Source organism: Sarcophilus harrisii, chromosome 3, assembly GCF_902635505.1.
Source record: "Sarcophilus harrisii chromosome 3, mSarHar1.11, whole genome shotgun sequence".
NCBI lineage: Eukaryota > Metazoa > Chordata > Mammalia > Dasyuromorphia > Dasyuridae > Sarcophilus > Sarcophilus harrisii.
Window position 1 is genome coordinate 195,696,948 of NC_045428.1, and position 23,740 is coordinate 195,720,687.

Here is a 23,740-nt window from a genome sequence, read left to right on the forward strand (position 1 = left end):
CAATTGTTCAGTGATGGAGAGAGCTCTGAGACTATACCCAGAGAGTACTGTGGGAATTAAGTATGGTTCACAACATAGCATTTTCACTCTATTTGTTGTTGTTTGCTTGCTTGCATTTTGTTTTGCTTTTCTTTTTTTTTCTTGTGCGGCACAATAATTGTGTAAGTATGTATACATATATTACATTTAACATATTCCTACTATGTTTAACATATATCAGACTACTTGCCATCTAGGGAAGGGGAAAGAGGGTTTTGCAAGGGCTAATGTTGAAGAATTGTCTACGCATATGTTTTGAAAAATAAAAATCTTTAATAAAATAAATATCTTTAATAAAATAAAATATATTTAATTAAAAAAAAAAAAGAAAAGTCCAGCACAGTTGATCATCATATAATGTTGCTGTTACTATGTGCAATGTTCTTTTGGTTCACTCAGCATCAGTTCACATAAGTTTCTCCATGCTTTTCTGAAATCATTGCCTCTTCATTTCTTATAGAACAATAATATTACATTACATTCATATCATTTATCATAATTAATTCAGCCATTCACCAACTGATGGTCATCCTCTCAAAGAAGTTTATGTTCTTGTACTAGTGCAGGGGTCCTCGAACTACAGCCTGCGGGCCAGATGCAGCAGCTGAGGACGTTTATGAAGTTTCTTTATTTAAAGGCCCACAAAACAAAGTTTTTGTTTTTACTATGGTCTGGCCCTCCAACAGTCTGAGGGACAGTGAGCTGGCTCCCTATTTAAAAAGTTTGAGGACCCCTAGTTACAATAGTAACTAATATGTATATTTTAAGAGCAAAAGGAGGGATCAAAACAAAGATGTAAGAAATAGTCTAAGATAAAGAACTTTCATTTGGTAAGATAGGGTAACTAGGTGCTGCCATAGTGCACATAGTGCTGAATCTGGAGTCAGGAAGACTCATCTTCATGATTTCAAATCAATTTGTCTCAGTTTCTTCATCTGTAAAATGACCAAAGGAAAAAAAGGCAAAACACTTGTATCTTTGCCAAGAAAACCCCAAATGAGCTCATTGAGAATTGAACTCAATTGGGGGAAAAAAGACAACAGCAATAGTATTAGTTGGACTGATTCAGGAAGGCTTCGTGGAAGAGAAGACCCTCTGATCTCAGCTGTAAAGGGAACTAGTTTTGTGAAGGTGTGGGAAAAACAGCTTTCATGAATGCCAGAAAAGGGAGAAGGCAAAATATATGATCAGAAGATAATCAGTAGTCCTTTTTGCCTATGGTCCACATGGAGATGACAAATGGGAGTGATGTGAAATTAAGGACATGGAATTTGAATCTAGAGGAGTTTCAGCCATATTACGGTATGTCTTAACTGCAGGTCTGAAGAATTTGTATTTTATATTAAAGGCAGTGGGTAGCTACTAAAATTGCAGGGTAGTTTAAGAAGATTATATTATAAGTATATGAACAGTGAATTGGAGAGTGAAGGGACTGTAGTCAGAAAGACAATAATAATAACAATGATAATAGTAACTATTATTACAGTCCCAAGGCAGGCAATGAATATCTGAATCAGGGTAGCCCCTGTCAGTGTAAGTGGAGAGAAAAAAGGCAGAACTGACAGATTTGACAACTTTGGGATATAAAGGATTAGGGCAAACCAGAAAAGTCACTGGGACCAGTTGTTCAGTTCTTTTAGTCATGTTTGACTCTTCATGACTCTATTTTTGGTATATTTCTTTGGTATTTTTTTTGGAGTGTGTCATCGTTTCCTTCTCTAGCTCATTCTACAGAGGAAACTGAGACAAAGAGGGTTAAGTAACTTGTCCAGGGACACTCAGTAAGTGTTTAAGGCTGTATTTAAATTAAAAAGATAAATCTTCCTGATTCTAAGCCCAATGCTCTTATCTATCATCCACCAAAATATCTAATAAAACATGGTATTTTCAAGTTGTAGGTATTAGAAGTACTGATATTAATTAGGAATCTGTCATGACTTCTCATTTACATGAGAAATGTTCCTTGATGTGAATTTGGAAGAAGTTGTACTAGGCTAATATCCGATTGTGTGAGGTTTTTTCCTCCCTGAAATAAGATTATTACTGTAGAATAGAAAAGTAACTTTGCCAGAAGAGGTCACTGTTACCTAGCTGTAGCAACAGCGGGCCTTTAATGACTTTGTCCTTCATACATTTTTCTTCTCAACCAACTTGTTTCAGAGTTCACTAAAGCCAGAGCAAATAAAATGCTGAAAATTCTACTGACTTGCAGTCACTAGGATGAATAAAGTTATCCATGTCTTCACTGTTGGAACCATCAGTGTTTTAAGTCAGTGATGAGGGGAAGGGGTGAGGCTGCCATGTTAATATTCTGAGTCCAACAAATGAGACTATTGGTACATAAAGGAACACCTGATAAAAGTATCCCACCCATCAGATTCAAGGCTGTTGATAAAACCTGTTTAATTGACAATAAATGTTCATTGCCTTGACCCATTTGACTCTCTTTTAGGGTAGCTCTTGGGTATTACAGCCTTGAAAGAATCCGGTAGACAAAATACAAAGCAATTGTATTTATAATCTGTCTAGATTCACTTTGATAAAAGGAGTAGGAAAAAGGGAATAGATTTTTTAAGATAAGGATGAAAAGGCTCAGCTTAAAAGCCTCTTTACTTTTCTCATTTACTCAAGAAATGCTTTGAATACATTTTGTTACATTGATTAACATTCTCCCTCTCCCCCTTTCTTCCCTACCTTTTTGTGTTTCTCCATCTTTATCTTTTCCCTCTCTCCTCCTCCTCCATCAGTCTTTCTATCTCTCTTCTTTTCCCTTCTTCCATCTTTCTTTTTCTCTCTCTCCCTTCCTCTTCCCCCTTCCATTTCTATCGCCCACTTTCTCTTCCTATCTTTTTTCCCTTTCTCTCTCTTCCTTTTCTTTTTTCACTTTCTTTCTCTTCATCCTTCTCTCTCCCTCTTCTTTCTCCTCTTTATCAGTTTTCTCCAGCAGAACTGCTAGGTTAGGAAAATAAAGGCATCCTGTGCTTCTATAACAAATAAAATTTCCCTGGTCTGTTTCAAAGTTATTTTCTTCTACTCATTCATACCGTTCATGGCTTGGAAACCGATGTAGCTAGTTTGTACTCTGCCCAGATAAATCAAGTCATTGATAATTACTGTTCTTTTTCTTTCTATTATACCATATCACATTGTTTTATGCCCTCTGGTTAGTAAAATTATTACCCCTGAAGTCAGAGGATCTGTGTTCAAATTTTATCTTTGACATTACCTATGTGACTTTGGCTAACTAAAATCCTTAGCTTTCCTAGGTCTCATTCTCCTCCTCTATAAAATGAGGGGGTTGGATAGATGATCTTAGTCAAATGATTGAATTATTACTGCGCACTCAATACTCTTTTTTTTTTTTTGTTTAGTTGTTAAGAGAGAATTTCACTTTTTGTAACCTTCATTTATTTAAACTGCAGCACAGTGCTGAAAAATCACTTGTAGAAGAGAGAATTGATTTTCTAAAAGGAGAAAAAAACCTCAGTTTATATTCAAAGCAATGGCATTCCTAAGCAGACACTCTGAGACAGGCTGAGACAGACTATAGGCTTTAACATGTTAATGTCAGTTTTAGTCATTTATCTTGTCTGTCACTTTCTTACCACAGTGCCTTCAAGGTTATATTTAATTTTAAGTCAGGCTGAGTTGTGAAATATGCACAGATGATCAAATTAGAGGATGAAGTGAAAGAATAAAAAATAACAGTATAATTAGAGGTAGAAAGGACTATAAAGGTCATCTACTCTTTTACAGAGGAGGGAACTGAGATATTCAGATGAAATGACTTGCCTCAATTCATGCAGGTAATAAAGGTGAGATGTGAATCCAGGCCTTTTGATACCACATCTGGCTCTCTTCACCTCATAACATTGCCTCCTTTGATATTTGATGCTTGTTTTAAGACAAAACTCTATTTTGAGTGTCTTTGTAATTAAAAAAAATGCAACAGCTACTTGGATGAAATATAGGAAAAAAGAAAAGAAAGAATAAAAAAATAAGAATAAGAAAAATAAAAGAATAGACAGAGTAAAAGGCTAGTTAATTACAGATTTTGATTAAGTGTACCTATCTATTCCACATTTTTAGCCACCTCAGAAAAACAGTAAAAAAAGTTGAGGTTTATAATCAAGGAATTTATCCTGAGGCATATATTTCATAACCTTCTTGAAGCATATATTTCAAAGCCTTTCAGAAAAACCTCATTATTTTAAAGGATGGAACTTAAAACCTCATGGAAGCAATAGTTGAAATCCTGAGAAGGTCTCAGGACTAAACCTGGGGATATGTATTTGGAAGGTTTGGAAAGGGTCAAAGGAGTAAGATTGGTAGTGATGAGGTTTAGGTTTTTGGGTTCCCTTTAGTATGGAACCAAATACTAAAGTTTAGATTTAGGGAACCAAAATGAGATTAGGGTTTCTGGTGGTCAGGGAGTTAAATGATAAGGTCTAGTGGCAGGTTTGGGGTTCAGGAAACCAAATGGAGAGTTTTGGCTCCCCTGCACCCCCTTGGCATTCAGCGCAAGGGTAGGAAGTTTTGGGGAACCCCCTTCTGGCAGTGCAGATTATCTGTAAAGGAATTTACAGATCCAAAAGCCTAGATTGATAAAAGAGGTTTATTATATAGGGAAGGTTAGAAATTCTGACAGAGAAGCATAAAGTCTTGTTAGGGAAATAGGTGAGGGTAAAGAGAGGTAACACTGGAAAAGAATATTATTCTAGCAGGCAGAGGTTTCCTTGGCATAGCATGGCATGTTTGGAACCTCTGTAAAGAGGATTTTTGTTTGGCTCTTTTATAATAGGAGCTTTGGCTACAAGCTGAAGGGAACTCGTGGGTGGAGTCCCTACTTGGCTCATCTACTGGCTGGGTTTCAGCTAGACTGGAATTCAGTGAGTTCCTTCAATTCAATAGGATTGGAATTCCTTTTGCTAGATAACAGAATGAAACTGTCTTGTTTGCTTTCCCTTGGGCGGGGTCCTTCACTGAGGCAGAAGTGAAGATTTTCTTTTTCAAGGATTTTTAGAATTCTTTTTCAAGGATTTTTAGAATTTTGGGGTCCCGTCTTCAGTAGAAAGTAGATTTGAGAGACCAAAGGAACTTGTCTAAGACTAATTGCATGTCTTCAGCAGAATTTAAAAGCTGCTCTAGACCTTTTTATATCTATTGACTCATAATAAATATTTTTCCCTACAAAAATTTTGTTGATTTTGTTGCTTGCAAATCAATTGCAGCAAAGAGTAAAAAGAATATACAATATAATGCTTAGGTCCAAAATAAATTGGACAGACTGTTTTGAGAAGGCCATCCATAACTTATGCAGAAACTTTAACAAAAAGAAAAAAAGTCTTTACCCTTGTTTATTATAGTAACCAAGATATCCATCCAGGCTTGCAGCCTTGACGCTATCCTTGACTCTTCTCTGTGCTCCCCACAACCAATCAGTTGCCAAGTTCTGTCCAGCTTACCTTTGCAACATATCTTAAATGCACCTCTTCTCTGATACAGCCACCATCCTGCTTGGACCCCCATATCACCTCATTCCTGGACCATTCCAGTAGTTTGTTTGCTTACCACAGTCTATTTTTCCATCTATTAAAGTGATCTTCTTAAAGCTCAAGTCTTACAGTGTCACCTCGCCTCAATAAACTTCAGTGGCTCCTTGTCATCTCTGGGCTCTTTAGAGCCTTTTATAATGTGCTCTCCCTACCTTTTAATCTTCTTAGATTTAGTTCCTCCTCTTCTTCCCCACCCTCTAAATCTTTGATCTAACAGCACTGGCTTTCTTACCATTCTTCCTACTGGACTTCATCTTGAAAAGTTGGGTATTTTAACTGACCATCTCCCAATTCCTGGAATGCTCCTCCTTTTCATTCTTTCTCCTAGCTCTGCTCAAGTGCTAGCTGAAATCCTTCCTCTGATTGGAAGTCTTTCCTAATCCTCTTAATTCTAGTGCTTTCTTCCTGTTATCTCCAATATATCCTGTATATAACTTGTTTGTCCTTAGTTATTTGCATTTTGTCTTCCCTTATTAGACTGTAAGCTCTTTGAGGGCAAGGGCTGTCTTTTACCTTTCTTTGTATCCCCAGTGCATAGTCTCCTAGCACTTAGTAGGTATTTAACAAATGTGTATTAACAGAATAGAGCACAGCTGGAGATGAGGGGTGGATATGTAGATCTGGAAGTCTTTTGTATAGGTGATCTTAGGTGAATCTATGGCAGCTGAAGATGCATTGAGAAAGCATGTATAAGGACCAGAGAAAGCCCTGTAGTATTCTCACATGTAAGGGGTGGGGCATGCATGTTGATTCTATAAAGGAGAGAAAATTATCATTTGGACAGATAGAGAAGAAAATCACAACAAAATAATGTTGTGAAAATCTGGAAAGGATAAGGTATACAGAAGGAGGTTGCTATTCTCTTGTCTTGCAATTCTGTTGCCTTTGGACTTTAAATGGAGAGAGGTTAAATAATTCTGTTGGTATATATGTGCTTTAAGGACATGAGATTCTTTGTACTAATTAGACTTTGAAAAGATAATCAGTTGGGTTCTTATGTTAGTTTAGTCACTTCTTGGTTTTCATTTTTATTTTGTTAATATGAAATATAATTCTCTTGAATTTTCTCTTTGAGCTTAGCACCTTCATTTCTTTAATTAGGAACTCTGCATAAGAGCACTCAGTGCCATAATCAATCATAGCTTTTAATTTATATAGTCTAATTATTTCTTGCATACTGCATCTATCATGATATTCTTCAGAATATATTATATCTTGACATTCACTTTTAGCATGTTTATTTAATCAGTTGGCCCTTGTTATTTATGATTGAAGGGACCTATCTTTGACTCTTATCAAATATGTCACCCTTTGCAGCAAAGTGATTCTATTTATTACCCTGGAAGGCTTTTTATTCATCATACTTGATTAGGAGGATACTACAGACAGGTAATGGACTTTATCTAAAACAGAGGTTCTTACCCTGGAGTCCACAGAGACCTCCCCTCCCACACACCAGGGATCTATAGTTAGATTTCAGGGGGACTCTACACTTGGATAGGAATAATCACTTCCCTATCTCAATATAGTTGGTTTACTTTGTAATCCAATATATTATGTATTTTTGAATTTAAAAGCTTATTTATTCTTATAAGCTTACCCAATCTCTCTCTCTCTCTCTCTCTCTCTCTCTCTCTCTCTCTCTCTCTCTCTCACACACACACACACACACATACATACATGCACAACCATGTTAAAAACCATTTAGTTGGGAAGTGATTTTTTTTTTTTTTTTTTGTGAATTTAGATTGTAGAGTGACAATCTCCCTCCCCCCACTTTCCCCCTATTGTATGCTATAAATTTCAGGCCTTTCCCACGTACTGTGTAAGAGAAAAATCATTGCTGTTTATTATGACAATTTTGGATGTATTCCATGTAGAACTGAAAATCAAAATGCTAATACATACTAAACAGCACTGAGTCAAGGACACTTGGATAGATAGATTGCTCTGTTTGTTATTGGTTTTACTTTCTGTTTTATTTAGGAGCCTTATTTAAACTTGGAGTGTATTTCCTCCTGGAGTTTTTCATTGTTGGGAAAGCTGGGTTTAGGGAATGCTTTTCTAGTGGTTCATGGAAAAGGCCCTTGATTAAGAGGATCTATGGCAGGTTATTTCTTTAAGGCATGCAGTGTGAAATGAAAACTCTGAGGGTCTTCCCCTCCCAGATTGGTTCTTTTGGGAAGGCAAATTAAGCCATCTTTTGAGTCAATTCTTAGCCTTTAATTACTAAATAGGCTTTGTTTGAGACAAACTTAAAAAGCCCAATGTCTCCTGCTTCTGGGGCCATTCCCAGTTGTATTGACCTATGTTTTGCTAGTGGATTCTTAATTACTTTGGAGGAGAGAGTGAACTGGAGACTTTACACAGCTCTTCCTCACTTAAATCCACTTCATTTGCACGACATCACCCTCCTAAAGTCATCAACCCTCTTTTGAGAACAAAGGATGAACAACAGGGTGTCATGGGATCATTACCAACTGCCTTATCACCAGAGGCTTTTTACTTTTTTTTTAAAATTTGATTATCATGGACCCTTTTGGCAATCTGGTGAAACATAAGGACCCCTTCTCAGAAGCTAACCAATGAAATGGAAATAAAGATGTAAATTTTTTTCTCATCCAAGTTTATGGGACACTATGAAATCCATCAGACTTAGGGGAGGTTAATATACTCTGATTTAAGAATCGTTTCTCTACATCAAGCTGCCTTCTCCTCTGCCCTTGTAAAGTTTCTGTGGAAAACACATTTACAAAGTGAAGAATATTTAAGAATACATTTATTAATAATACATTGATTTCCTGACTTTGGAGTATACAATGTTGAAGAATAAAAACTTGTGCTTAATGGTAGCTACTGAAGGATTTTGTGACTTATGGCTACAATAGAACTCTATCTTGGTAGGATGCTGTTTGTTTATTCCCCAGGGGATGAGCTCACTGGGATATCTTTTTTATCAGGATCTGGAATTCCTCAAAACTGACTTCTCCATCACCATTCTTGTCCAGTTCTTTAAAGAGGTCATCCAGGCTGGTTGGCCCCTGGTTTAAGAGATATAAGGTTAGTCAGTGGTGGAGAGGGAGAGCGCTAACCAGCTGCTATTGTTATTTCTACCAGTAAAAAAAGGAAAAATGTTGACTCTGCTTTCCTGAAAAGGTTGTGAATATATGCATTCCGGGGAACTTCTAGTTGTGTTTCAGTAGTGAGGAAATTAGTTGGACTTGATGTTAAGAACATTTTAATTTAAATCCAACTTCAGATATTTATTAGCTAAGTGATCTTGGGTAGTCATATATCCTGTAAAATCTGTAAAATTATTATTAAAAAAAAATCTGTAAATCTCTAAAATGGGGGTAATAGTTAGGAAGATTAAGTTAAATAATGCATGCAAAGTGCTTTGTAAACCTTAAAGCATTATAGATGAATGGGAACTGCCTTTAATTATATTACTTCATAACATCAAAATATGGCTACCTCAGGCATAGGCAAATCCCTCTTTTCAACCCAATGAACTCAAACTAGGCTTTAGAACTATCGATAGCCCATGAAGTTCAAATAGGAAATATGTAACACTTGGCTGCCACAAGAGGAAGTTGCTCCTACTTCTCAGTGTAAAAATATAAAAATAAGAGCTCTAGATCTAGAAAGGATCTTCTAGTCCAACCATCTAGTCCATCCCTCTCATTTTACAAGTGGGGAAACTGAGATCCAGCTAAGTGAATTAATTGCCCAAGATTACAGAGTTGAGATTTGACTTTAGGTTTTTGACTTGTCTTCTTTCTACCCTTCCAGGTTACATTGCTTCCTAATAAATATTATAGCTCATATTTATAATATCTCTTAAGCTTCACAATGTTTATAGACTAAGATTTAAAAGGATTGTCAAAATTCTTAAAAGACCATTTACTAAGTTATAGTAAAGTTACAGTCTGGGTTCATGAGTGCACTTTACTCATGATCCTTGACACATTAAACTTTTACACAAAAAACCTTGCATAGCAACCTACATAGCAACCTTGTAAGTACGTAGTCCAAGAATTATTGTCTTCTTTGTAACTGTAGAAACTGAGGCTTGGAGAAGACATGAAACTAATAAATGGATATGAATATGAGTTCAACTGTAAGTTATTTGACTCAAGGAAAAAGATGGAAATTATTTTGTTTTTATTCTTAAGGCAGCTTCAGATGAGAGTAATGAGATGTAGGCAAACTCCTAGAACTTAGAATGAGAAATCTTGGCGATGTGCCATAATTATAAAAGTAAAGCATAAATACTATTCTGTTTCTGATATACGGACACAAAAGATGTACTTTTGTGTTGAAGTTTATGCTAAGCATGAATGAGACTGTAATTCATCCATTCACCATGGTGAAACCATATATGTGCTTGTTTTTTTTAAGTGAGTAGATCATTCAGTAGGACCAGTTAAATATATTTGGAAAATAGAACTTTCTTCCTTCTTTCCTTTCCTATCTTCCTTCCTTTCCTTTCTCCTTCCCTCCCTCCCTTCTCTCTTCTTTCCTCTTTCCCTTTTTCCCTCCCTCCCTCCCTTCCTCTCTCTCTTCCTCCTTCCTTCCTTCCTTCTTGTTTTTAAAAAAATCTTTCAAAGGACTTTGGAGTATTTTGTTTCTTTGAACCTTTAAAATATGCTGAAATGAATTATTGACATAATTTTCTTATTGTTTATTTTTTTCTTAAGCCTATTTTACATTTCTAAGAACTGAATCTTAAACTACTTTTTTTGAAAAAGCAAAATTTTATTACTTTTAAACTGATTTTTATCGCTAAAAGCATATCCTCAAAGGTTTTCTGTATTTTGTATCTTAAGGAAATGTCAGTTTTCAATATGACTGTTATACTTGACCCCACACTCCAGAGGACAGAAATAAGAGCAAAGGGTTGGAGTTATAGATAATAGAATTTGCTTGAACACAGAATTATAGATTTAGAGATTTTTTTTTTTCGGATGGGCAATCATGACCCATAGGTAGAAAGTAGTATAATTAGAATTTGGGCCTTAATTTTTCTGTCTCCAAATCTAGCAGTCTTTTCATTGTTCCCACATTGCTTCTCAGGGAAAAAACCCCATCATTTTAGCAGTCATAGTGGACACAGGTAGGTGGCAGAGTGGATAGATCACTGGTGCTGGTGTCAGAAAGCTGAGTGTTAAATGCGCTGAGTTTAAATCCAGCCTCTGACACTTAACTCACAGCAATTAACCCAGAATGTCTCCAAAAACAAAACATAAAAACAAAGTTGTTGAAAAATGGAATAAAGTATCTCTAGAGTTAGAGTGTGGGAAAGTAAGTTCTTATCACTCTAAGTTATATAGACCTAGTAAGTGACTACTTGTTAAGGATGCTACTGTGGGGTCTGTGCTTTGGGTAAGAAATGCCTATTCATTTAGCACTTTGAAGTTACAAATTGTTTTATTAATAATATCTTATACTTAAAAACAACCTTGGAGATTTGATGAATGGGAGATAGTCTGATGAAACTTAGGCTAAGATAAATTACTTATTCAGGGTCATACAGCTAATTAAGTGAAAATAATAGTTAATATTCATTTAGTACTTTAATGTTTGAAAAATGTTTTACAAATATTGTCCCATTTTATGCTTACAATCACCATGGGACATGAGATAATATGGGATGAGATAATATAAATGACTTACCCAGTCTTGTAGCTTAATAAAGTTATGGAGACAGGATTTGAATTGAGCTCTTCCTGACTCCCAAGTCCATCATTCTATCAACTAGGCAACTTCACTATCCTAATATTTAAAAACTGTGCTTTTAAGATAAGCTGATCCTTTGTTCAAGAACTTGAGTGATTTAGAGAACGGGAGAGAGCATTTTTTCCCCAGGGCATTACCTTGACGATAAACATCTCTGAATAAAAACTAGGAAGCTGGCAACTTTATATAAAATAAATCATTGGAAGGTTGTATAGGATTCTAAGGAAATAGAACTCTGGAAGTCGAATAACATAATGCTTCTTTTCCATAAGGAGGATGCTAAAAACAAGCAAATGTGCAGTGGAGACTCATCTCCTTTGCCCCCAAGAAAAATGTAGATGTATTTTTATTTGGACAGTTTTTAACAATGAGTTGTTATGGCAAAAGGATATCAGTGCATTTCCATTAATTGTCTAGAAATCATTTGTTGCCTTTTAAAAATAAGCTCTTTATAGGGAAAATGGAAGGAAAAATAAAACACTTATTATTTGATAAAAACATACCAATTAATAGTATCTCTATGTTATTTATCATGTCACTTAGAAATATACTACAAACTAAACCTTCACTGTTAGCTCTCAGGTTGGCTCCTACCCTCTCAGTCCACTAAACCAGCATCTGTTTCCAAGAAAATGATGGACTTTACTGAGTTGGAACCTGGTGAATTAGCTCAAGTTCCTTTTGGGAGGTTACTTTGTTTTAAACTCTTTTTTGGAGGAGATTTGCCTTGCAGCAATCAGGGTGGAGTGACTTGCCAAGAGTCCCACTGCTTGTAAGTGTCTAATATTTTTGAATTTGAATTTGAACTCAGGTCCTCCTGCTTCAGGATCCAGTGTTATATCTACCATGTCACCTAATTACCCTTGTGTTTTACCTCTCACTTAGATATCACAATATATCCAGTTCCTCTCTCCCAGCTTCATGCTCATCTATGCATACATATACCCATCCCAAGGCTAGGTGGGGCCACTGAAATTCACTCACCTTCAATAAATGTGGGAATTCTGCTTTGATTAGCAGTTTCAGTTCATCCTTACACAGCTGGTCAGGATCACCCTCCTTAGCTGCATATTTTTCAAACATTTTTTTGAGTTCTTCAGGGGACTTTTTCAATTCACTCATTTTGTTTCCTGTGAATTTAGAGGAAAATGGATGTGTTGAAAAATATATATATAAAGGGTCAAGTTAAAGGACAAGGCACATCAATCCATGCAAAAATTTGCTTAGGTATTTTAAAATTCTGGTCTTTCTTAAATGTGGTCCAAATATAATTTTATTGGTTCAGACAAAAAACCCTTGGGGAGGCAACCTGTGCCTGTTGGTGACTGCAGTGCTGATTTATAGATTTAGAGAATTTCCTGGATGCCCTGACGGTTAACTACTTGCTCGGATTCATAGTTATAGGATTTGAACCTTGCCTCCAAGGCCAGCTCTCTATTCCTTGTACTCTGCCTCTTCTGTGGCCTCTTAATTCTGAATATTTTTAATGGGATTAAGCTGTGCTATTGAGGAAGAAATAAGAAATAGTAGTAAGAGAGGGAAGGGAAGATGCATATGATAAATTAAGATGATAGGATCACTAGGAGGAGTTAGTTGATGCACTTCAGTATCACTCCCACCCTCACCCCCACCCCTTCATTTTCAACTTTCCTTCTTAGAGGTAGGTAGAATGGGATCTGAAGCTGAGAAATCATCCATGAGCTTTTTTGTATCCAAACCTGCTGGATCTTTCAGAAATTGGTCCATACTGTTCTATTATTATTAGCTGGTAACAACTTATTTTTTTAAATTTTAAATTAAATTAAAATTTAAAATTTTTTCTCCTCTTTTAATGTAGCACATCTAAATTATTCGGGATGTATCTTTGGAAGTACATCTGAGAACAACAGGTTAATCTCTAAGTTAGTAGGGACACTGTTAGAAAATATTTACCTGAGAGAAAGAGTACCTTTCAATCCATCCATTCCTTTTTCCCCCCCCAGTTAATTTTTATTCTTATTCAAAACTTAACCAGTACCAATTAGATTGGGCATTTACATCTACACAGAAATAGAAGAGAAAAAGTTAATTGTATTAATTGTAAAAAGTTAATTGTCACAGGTTTTCTTTTAAAAAATCTGTTGACCTGTAGTTTTCAAAGCAATGATTGTCTGGGTCTTTTCTGGCTTTCTTTCTGGAATGAACCCATTCTTATAAGGAAAATACATAATTAATGTGAGCAGTAGGAATTTCAGATAAAAATTAAAATCGGATTTACCTGGTGTGCCTCACAGCAGCACAGCTAGAGGAGTCCAAAGAGAATGCGAAGAACTAAGGAAATTCCCTCTACTATTTATAGTATTTACAGACACATGCCACCCTGATTATGAAATTTTCCTTTTGTTTGCCATTTGCCATTTAAAGGTAATAATTAATGGCTTTGAAAACCTGAGCTGAAGACCTGTGTGAACCTCAAAAGATAATTTTATAATTAAGGGCAATGCACAATTAAGGGCCACCTCATCATATTGCCTAATGGTCCAGAGTCCCAAGAGTAATTTGAATTTTTGGGGGGGTCCATTTTCCCTTTTGAATTCTAGTGCTTGCTTATTTAACATTTTGAAAAGTATGAATAAATAAGTTTTTAAAAAATTTAATCTAATTAAACATGAATTGATCTTTGAAATATAATCATTACATTTCCCTCTCTTCTTGCCTTAACCTAAGGGATTTTTACCTTTCTTTTAAGTGTAGCTTAAAGCTGCTATACTGAGTTTGTTTATTTTTATTTTTAAAATTTTCCCCAGGTATTAGTGTTCTCTACCTTTTGAAGTTATATTGTGTTATTGTTAATGGATGAGAAGTAGATTGGTTTAGTAGATAAGACACTGGACTTAAAATCAGGGGGACCTGGATTCAAATAGTCTTCATACTTATTAGTTATGTCAGTCAATAAACATTTATTATGTACCTACCAGGTACTATGCTAAATCCTGGGGATACAAAGAACTGTAAAAGAGAGTCCTTGCTCTCAAGGAATTAACAGTCTGATTTGTGTTCAAATGAAATTATATATGAAATACCTTGGAAATACTCAGCAGAGAACAGGTAGATGGTAGTCTGAATGAATCTTCAAGTGTGATTAGCTTTCCTTTCCTTTTCTTTTTTTTTAAATAACTTTATTTTTTTCAAATACATGCAAAGATAGTTTTCAACATTCACCTTTGCAAAACCTTGTGTTCCAAAATTTTTTCCTTCCTTTTCCCCAAGACAGTTGAGCAATCTGTTATAAGTTAAATATATGCAGTTTTACTAAACATATTTCCATATTTATCATGCTGCACAAGAAAAACCAGACCAAGAGGGAATAAAACACAGGAAACAAAAAATAAGCAAACAGTAACAATAACAAAAAGATGAAAATACTATACTTTGATTCACATTCAGTCTCCATAGTTTTTTCTCTGGATATGGATGGTACTAGTCTACTAGTTACTAGTGTACTGGAACCGATTGACTGTTTTCTTTCTTTCTTTTCTTTTCTTTCTTTTTTTAAAAAAGTAATAGCTTTGTATTTTCAAAATACATGCAAAAATGGTTTTCAACATTAACCCTTGTAAAACTTTGTGCTCCAAATTTTTCTCCTTCCCTTCCCCTCACTCCTCTCCCCTAGAAGACAAGTAATCCAGTTTAGGTTAAACATGTGCCACGTGCAATTCTTCTATACATATTTCCACATTTATCATGCTGCACCAGAAAAATCAGATCAGAAAGGGAAAAAAATGAGAAAGAAAAAAAGCAAACAATAAGAAAAAAGGTGAAAACACTATGTTGTGATCCATATTCAGTTCCCACAGTCCTTTCTCTGCATGTAGATGGCTCTATCACAACTCTGTTGGAATTGGACTATTTTCTTGATGAAGAAAAAAAAATCTCTCAAATCACTTTTTTGAAAATTGGAGAAAAGAACCTCAATTTTCAATTTAAAAAATTATAATTGCTATATTTCATTTTTTACATTGCCTAAATTTTAATGTTCAACTTCTTGGTTACTTGCATAAGTGGAAGAATGATTTTGATTTTTAGATTCTTTGGTGAAAGAATCTTCTGTTTTCTTCTATATCTCTCTCCTTTCTCCCAGAATATACTTTATAGAATATTCCTAAAGGTTTTAAAAAATAAACTTTATAAATGAATTACTCTTCATCTAGAAGTACTATGATCTTCTAGGGAGCTTCTAAGGTTTCCCCAGAGAAACTGAATTGTATTTTATTGGAGTAGCATTATGTGAGAGAATAAGTATCTTCCAAGATCATTTTTCTCCTGTTGACTGTAAGTTATCTCAGAGCACCTTTTGAAGTTTCTAGAGTATTCGTCTTCATCCTTTTTTTGGTATTGTAAATACCTACTATGGCAGGACTTACTTTTCTATAACTCCTTGTAGAAAAAGATAGGAAATTGGTGGACACTTGATAACAGATCTTTTATTATGTGATCTTTGCTTCTCTGTTCAGCATTTTACTATTTTATTCATGTTTTATTAAAGTATTTGGTATGAAAGACATGGTAGCATGCTAGGAATAACAAAGGGAATTTGGTCTTCAGTTGTAAAAAAAAAAAAAATTAAAAAAAGAAAAATTGGGGAAAGGAGACTGGTCCTGTGATTTCACTGATATAGGGAAGTCCCAGATAAAGAAGCTCCTTCTTTCAGTATCTTTTTTTCATCTTACACTCTTTGATAGTTGCCTAGAGTACTGAGAAGGTAAGTAACTAGATTATTCACACAATCAGGACACATTAAAGATAGGACTTGGACAAGGTCTTCTTAGCTTTGTGGCTGTCTTTCAATTCACTACTTCATTGTTGTAATTTAGTCATTTTTCAGTCATGTCTGATTCATGGTGACCCCTTTGGGGATTTCTTTGGGCAAAGATATCAATTCCTTCTCCAGTCATTTTACAGGTGAAAAAACTGAGACAAATCAGGTTAAATGACTTGCTCAGGATCACACAGCTAGTAGGTGTCTGAGGCTAGAATTGAATTTAGGAAGATGTGCCTTCTATAACTACCTGGTATATTCTAAATGGTATTCCTGATTCCAAATTCAGCCCTTTGTCCACTGTGCCTTTTACTGTTCATAAGAATTCCTATTCTGTTGACTTAGAAAATGCCATATTGAATTATGTTTTTACGTTTTGTTAAATTTTTATTTACTTTGCTAAATATTAACTTTTTACATTGTAATCTGATTTGAGCCTTACTCCATGTGTTTGAAGCTTCTGATGTAGACAACATTCTGACTTTATCTTGATATTTTATAATAGTGGGTTATGCTACAGTCCTGTGCTTTTTAACTGAAAGGAATTATGATTATTTTTTAATCCTAATAAAGTTAGATAAAGTTAGTCTTTTCCATATTCTCCCTCTAAAAATCTACACATGCTGCTGTTTAATCATATAGGGAAGCTAGATGGTGCTGTAGTGCACAGAGTGCTGGACTTGGAGCTGGAAGCCTCATCTTCCTAAGTTCACACCTGGCCTCAAACAATTTATTAGTTGTGTGAACCTGGGTAAGTCACTTAACCCTGTTTGCCTCAGTTTCCTCATGAGAGAAGGGAATGGGAAAGTAGTATCTTTACTCAGAAAACCCCAAATGAGATCGCAAAGAGTCAGATGTGACTAAAAAATGATTGAACAACAATACATTTAGAATAAAATTGTTATTATATCAAGAAAATTGTTTGCATGAATGTATTAGGAAGCTTAGTTATTGCCAATGATAATGTCAGTATTTGTTGCCAAATCTGGAAACAGTACTTTTCTTTCAGGAACAAACACTTGGTAAAGATGGTTATACTTTTGCATAGGAAAAATGCATGTATATATGTATGTAGTATTTTTAGGACATACATATATCTGCACTTCATTGTAAAGATACCATTGTAAGAAACCTTGGTCAGTAGTGAATACAAGCAAAACAAAGTTTTTTAGGTAGTTTTTTAAAAACTTAGGTTCACCTAAATTTTCTCTTTTCCACTTCGATTATTTTCATCTCTTTTTCTTTCTAATCACTTCTCTTTTCTCCCTTTGGAAAAAATTTCTTACAGTATAATGTAGGACTGTTTTTGCCTTTGTTTTTGTTACATGTATCCCTAGATATTAATATAATTCCTAGCACATAATAGATACTTAAATATTTTGTTGATCGAGTAAAAGGAAGAGCATTTTCATCAGGGAAAATAATACAGGTTGCAGGCCAGGGCTGGCTAGACTCATCCTCTGGTAGTTTAAGATGAATAAGATGAGATATTTGCAATCCATTCAACAGTTAATAAAAAGAGTTACTTCATTCTAGCAAGGAAAAGATTTTCAACAAGGATATGTAGTGAGGATACTGAATTGATTCAGCTAAGTGCAGCTCTTTGATCCCGAGTAGCACTTGGTGGTCATCATGTTATGCATTAAGGAGTAGCTGAAGCTTCTTGTAACTTTTTGTTCCTAGACAACTAGGAAGCAATGGCCTGAACCTCTAAACTTGAGCTAGTTAAGTCTGGGAGCATCTTTTAAGAAACAAGAACTAGCCTAATCCACAAACTCTGAGTTTCTCTATTATTATTAACTCTATAATTAATCAGTTATCATTTACTAAACATTTATTCAGTACTTACTGTGTGCCAGGTACTGGAACATAGAAAAAGCACCAGACTTGGTTCTTATCTCTAAATTTTAGTGGAAGGTATTTTGTTGTTGTTTTGTTTTTAAGGGGGTAGAGTGGGAATGGGTTTGAAGATGTACAAGTAGACCCAGATCAATACTTGCTTTACTACTTATAATCTTAGAGAGTTCCTAGAGGCAAAAAGGCTGGTGATTTGTCCACAATCATATAAGTAGGTAAGATTTGGACTCAGATTGGCCTGACTCAGAGACCAATTCTTACTTGTACTATGCTTGGGAGAATGTAAGATTTGTTTAAAACATTCATTAAAGAATATAAAGACATTATAGAATAATATGATAAGTATCCACAAAAGTCCAATTTCACTGCTTCATCATATATAGAAGGGATTTTGGGTTCTCAAAAACTGTGCTAGTTAAGCACAAGTTCTGCTGGATTCTTTGAAGTGTAAAGATGTTGAGTGTGGACTTGATGATGGATTGTAAAACTGTTGTCCAATGACCAGGCTAGGTGAGCTCAAAGAGGCCCATCTCCAGGTTGCCAAGGAGGGATGGGTGAATTTTTCTGTTGACAGCAACTCCCCAAAGGCTTGTTCCTATGTTATTAAAGGTTTCTGATCTGTGTTAATGAAAGGAGAAACCATACTGCAAAAATAACAGGTTTATGAGGAATTGGAAATAGAGGATCATAGATTTATAATTGGAAGAGGACAGGTCTTTTATAGACAAGGACAACAAGACCTAAAGATTTTTAATGATGTACCCAAGTTCACACAGGTTGACAATGAACGGCAGACCTGGAGTTCAAACTCATGGCCTCTGGCTTTAATTTTCCTTGTATTGCCACATGTAGTCTCCTTTAGTATATGATAAAGTACAAAAATGGAAATAATTATTAGGATATGTGTGATTTACCATTTCCTTTTCTGAAGGAAATGGGACTTTAGCCTGGACCTTGAAGAAAAATAACATTAGATAAGGAGAATGAAGGTAAATGGTGGGGACTGAGGTTTGTGAGTGAAAACAACAAGATATGATTAAACAGCCATGTAGTTTAAGTGATAATGAAGTTTCAGATAGTGAAGACATTAGCTTAGAGTTTAGAAAGGAATAGGAGTTATGGTGCTGAGCTATAGAATGTGAGATTCTTTTTTTTTTAAATTATTATTAAAGCTTTTTATTTAAAAGATAGATGCATAGGTAATTTTTCAGCATTGACAGTTGCAAATTCTTTTGTTCCAACTTTTCCCCTCCTTCCCTCCACCGCTTCCCTCAGATGATAGGTTGACCAATACATGTTAAATGTCTTAAGGTATAAGTTAAATACAATATATGCATGTCTAAACAGTTATTTTGCTGTATAAAAAAAGTTGGACTTTGAAATAGTGTACAATTAGCCTGTGAAGGAAATCAAAACTGCAGGCGGACAAAAATAGAGGGATTGGGAATTCTATGTAGTGGTTCATAACCATCTTCCAGAGTTCTTTCTCTGGGTATAGCTGGCTCAGTTCATTACTGCTCTATTGGAACTGATTTGGTTCATCTCATTGTTGAAGAAGGCCACGTCCATCAGAATTGATCATCATATAGTATTGTTGTCGAAGTATATAATGATCTTATGGTCCTGCTCATTTCACCCAGCATCAGTTCATGTAAGTTTCTCCAGGCCCTTCTGAAATCATCCTACTGGTCATTTCTTACAGAGCAATAATAGAATGTAAGATTCTTGAGGGCAGGGGCTATGTACTTTTTTTTTGGTCAGAGTTTCAAAGTGCCTGCATAAATTTGGTGCTTAAAAATATATGTTGAATCATTCATTTATTTTTGTTTTGGTAGATAAGATGGGACCAGATTATGGAAGGCCTTTCATGCCACAATGAAGAATTTAGATTTCATCCTGTTCAGTTTAATAAATGTAATGGGCTGAAGTTTGAGTTGATGCACTGAGGTCTCAAGTATGTGAGGCTAAATAGTAATTGGGCTATTATTAATATACATGATTGGATAAAGAATGGTCCCTGCCCACTCTCCGTGCAAGTCCTGATGTGTTGTAGAGGAAATGACGATTTTGGTGAGTAGAGGCAGAGAGAAGAATCGGAAGAGAAGCTGGGAGAGATTGGGCCTGGGTTCGAGACTCCGAGCTGCTGGTTGTGTGGCTGCTGATCCAGCTAGCTTCTTGACTCAGCTGCACACATTGCTATCGCCGATTCTCTTCCACCTCCGATCCTTCTTCACTGAGAATAAAGACTGACGATTTTCCCCTAACCCGAATTCCTGACTCCTGCTGATTTAAAAATACACGGTCTTCACAAATAAGCTTTTTTCTCCATGTCAGGGTCTGTGTTATAGGATGGTGACAGAAGACAAAAATCAAAGCAGTCTCTTTCCTCAGAGAGCTTACATTCTATTGGAATCCCAAGAGCCATTAGAATAGGAGAGTGACATGATTAACATGAAATAGTATTGAATGGTCTAATGCTGGTTTATATTCAAATATTGGACTTGAATCAATACTTAATTTGTATGGTGGTAGTATAAAATATAAAATTAAAATTAAAAAAAATGATCAAATAGCAGTAATGAACAGACCCAGCTATACCCAGTAAAAGAACACTGGAAAATGGGTGTGGACCACAACATAGCATTTACGCTCTTTCTGTTATTGTTTGCTTGCATTTTTATTTTTCTTCCCAGGTTATTTTTACCTTCTTTCTAAATCCGATTTTTCTTGGGTAGCAAGACAACTATATAAATATGTATACATATATTGTATTTAACATATAACTTTAACATGTATGGGACTATGTGCCATCTAGGGGACAGGGTGGAGGAAGGAAGGGAAAAGTTGGAACAAAAGTTTTTGCAAGGGTCAGTGTTGAAAAATTACCCACATCAGGTATACTTATTGTGTATCTAATTTATATTTTAATATATTTAACATCTACTGGTCATCCTGCCATCTAGGGGAGGGGGTGGGGGGGGTAAGAGGTGAAAAATTGGAACAAGAGGTTTGGCAGTTGTTAATGCTGTAAAGTTACCCATGTATATATCCTGTAAATAAAAGGCTATTAAATAAAAAAAAAAAGAAAAAAGAAAAAAAAAGAAAAATTACCCATGCATATGTTTTATCAATAAAAAACTATAATTTAAAAAGAAAAAAAGAAATGATCAAATAGGCCATGACTAAGAGGAATTGATTTCAGAGAGCTAGAAAGCAAAGTTGTAGATTCTCAAGTCAAACTTTCTGAGAATTGAGATTTTAAAGCATGCAAAATTATATGCCTTAAAGAACTAAGGCAAGGACTGGTTAACCAAACCATCTAGCAATAAGAAAGCTCATTAAAACTCTTTCACCCTCCATATGCAAAGAGTCATTCAGGAATCTATGATAAGGAAATTTAGTTTCCTTTAGACTTTGCTTAAATCAGTTAGGTCATAGGGAATGACTTGAACCCATTGCACTCTTCCTGTGCAGTAAATTAGGTGGACTTGCAGAAAGCAATGGTAAAGGTTAATGAGGGTTATTTGGTCTTTACATGGAATTTTACATCTGCTAAAGCTGTAAAACCATTTATATTAGTTACTCATTGATCCATTTTCCTTTTTCTACTATACATGGCTTAGTTCCAAAAGGTGTTCCCACCCTTAGGACCAGATTAAGTTTTACTCTTTATCTAAAATCAGAGTTTCCAGGAAGAAGGTTGTGGGAACCAAGTAGTTTCTAAGAGTGTGGAGTAAATAAGACATTTCTGTTTTAGATTTAGGCTCTTTCTTATAAAATTCAAGCTCAATTGAGAGTATTTTTCTCAATCTTTCCCAATAAAGAGCAATTTCTTGAGATGATATATGCTACTTTTTTCCATCTCAAATTCCTTCATTCCTTCAGTAAACATTTATTAAATACCTACTTACTATGTACCAAGTACTGTCCTGAGCACTGGTGAGACAAAAAGAGACAAATGACAGCTACTGCTTATATTCTGAGTTCCTTCCAAAGTAAAAACAGAAGCAGCAAAATTGTTTCTACTTAGAAAAATCTATCTCACCAGTCTTGTTCATAAAGAGAAATAGTAGTTTTGCTTATAAAATAAATTATAAATTAACTTATAAATTTACTAAATTTAAATAGAAATCTTTGTATGTTCAAAATAAAATAATTTGCTTATGGAAAGAAACATAATTAAGTCTTAGCAAATTATCTTGTATAAATTGATCCCAATTATATACATAAATGTACATATATAAATAAGTAAATATATGTGTACATACACACACTTATTATGTGTATAACCACCAAGGATATATGATGCATATATATTCATATATTCGTGCCTAAATATATGCATAGGAAAATGTATAGAATATTAGATTTACAAAAATTAGAATAGAATTAGTATTCTGCCTTAGAATGTGACCATTGACCTTCTGAGTTTCAGTTATGTGCAGTAGAGATGAAAATAGTATCCAGAAATATTGGAAGGATTAAATGCAAATCTTAAAGAACTACATAAATATTAACTGTATTTAAACACACATTATTATTAACAACAATCTGATGCTTATTTTAATAAAGTGCCAAACTAAGCTAAAAAATAATTCATTTTTCTGAAGCTCTTTATCGTTCAAGCATATGTTGCATAGAGCATATCCAGTTAGCTGCTACTTCTGCCTGTATTTCTCCTCCAATTCCTTGACCTCACATTCACTTCTTTTAGAGAATTTAGGACTTCTCCAGCCTCCTTTTTGCCTTCTCTTCACTTTTTCAAATCTTTATTACCAAAGCAGCTATTTTTGATCAAAAGACCACGATTTGGTGATCTATCCATACTCTAATTTCAAAAAAGAATTCAATTTATTTGCTCTTTGAAAAGTAGTGGGCTAAGTGAATCAATACTGTAGTATAAAGGTCCAACTAATAGGCGGTTTTTAAAAGATTGGAAATCCTATTAAAGCCCCAAGTAACTTTATTAAACTTGTAAAAGTAAGCTGCCAATCCCCAAGGCCTGTCTGTTTAGTCATTCAGAATAGGACAGAAATTCCCCACAGAATTTTCTGGCAATATGGTTTTATTTTTCTCATCCTTTCCAGCAATATGGCTTTATGATTGTACTGTACTTTGCATGAGTGAATGTTATATTTGTCAGCTATTGAAAAGATAGCATAGATGCTAGATTTTCTAGGGTAGAACTGGATACTTAGAGTTGTCTTCATGAAGACAGAGTTCCTGATTCAGCATTATGTTTGTTTGTTTTTTTCCCTTATGAATTTATAGTAGGTGGAGCTTCCTTATCTGAAGTTTCCTAGAAAATATTTGAATCCCTTGTCTGTTTTTATTAATAATTTCTTGATTAAAAATGATTGGGATAAGATGAATGGGAGCATTAGCTACTCTATAAACTAGTTATACAAAAAATTCAACTGCTAATAATTACTAAAGGGCAAAGAGTTAGAAAGAAAGGTCAAGGCTGAGAGTACCAAATGAAAAAAAGAATTAACTCCAGAGTCAATTACTTTATTTGGCTGGAAAGTTTTATTGATCTTTTTTCTTTTCTAAATTAATGAAGAATGATGCCTGGGAACATAAGGTTCAAAGACCTTGAAAATCCTGAGAAACAATTGATGAGAGTAGTAGAATATCCCTTCTGAATGGAATAGGTGTGTATATGGGGGAAAAGTTTGAAAGATCCTACGGAAAAATAAAGCCCAAAAGAAGTTATTTTTTTTTTTTAAGACAAAAGTTAGCACATTTAATT

At 34.9% G+C, this 23,740-nt stretch overlaps 2 protein-coding genes across 4 annotated transcripts in view; one reads left to right on the top strand and one right to left on the bottom strand.

Moving 5' to 3' along the window:
• Nucleotides 1-23,740, top strand: part of CTPS2 (CTP synthase 2) — a 156,375-nt gene that overhangs the window by 78,915 nt on the left and 53,720 nt on the right. The gene's annotated exons all lie outside the window — the stretch shown is intronic.
• S100G (S100 calcium binding protein G) lies at nucleotides 8,529-13,783 on the bottom strand. Its single transcript, XM_012546061.3, has 3 exons — nucleotides 13,591-13,783; nucleotides 12,318-12,463; nucleotides 8,529-8,635 (listed from the first exon to the last, which is right to left on the bottom strand). Exons 2-3 carry the CDS (start codon nucleotides 12,453-12,455, stop codon nucleotides 8,531-8,533), a joined length of 243 nt encoding a protein of 80 aa, XP_012401515.1. The 5' UTR covers nucleotides 12,456-12,463; nucleotides 13,591-13,783; the 3' UTR covers nucleotides 8,529-8,530.

Excerpts from the sequence above, each read along its gene's own strand:
- S100G (XM_012546061.3), bottom strand. The coding sequence starts at position 12,455 with ATGAGTGAATTGAAAAAGTCCCCTGAAGAACTCAAAAAAATGTTTGAA. Across the intron at positions 8,636-12,317 it reads AATTCCCACATTTATTGAAG|GGGCCAACCAGCCTGGATGA; the intron begins GTGAGTGAATTT and ends CTCTTAAACCAG.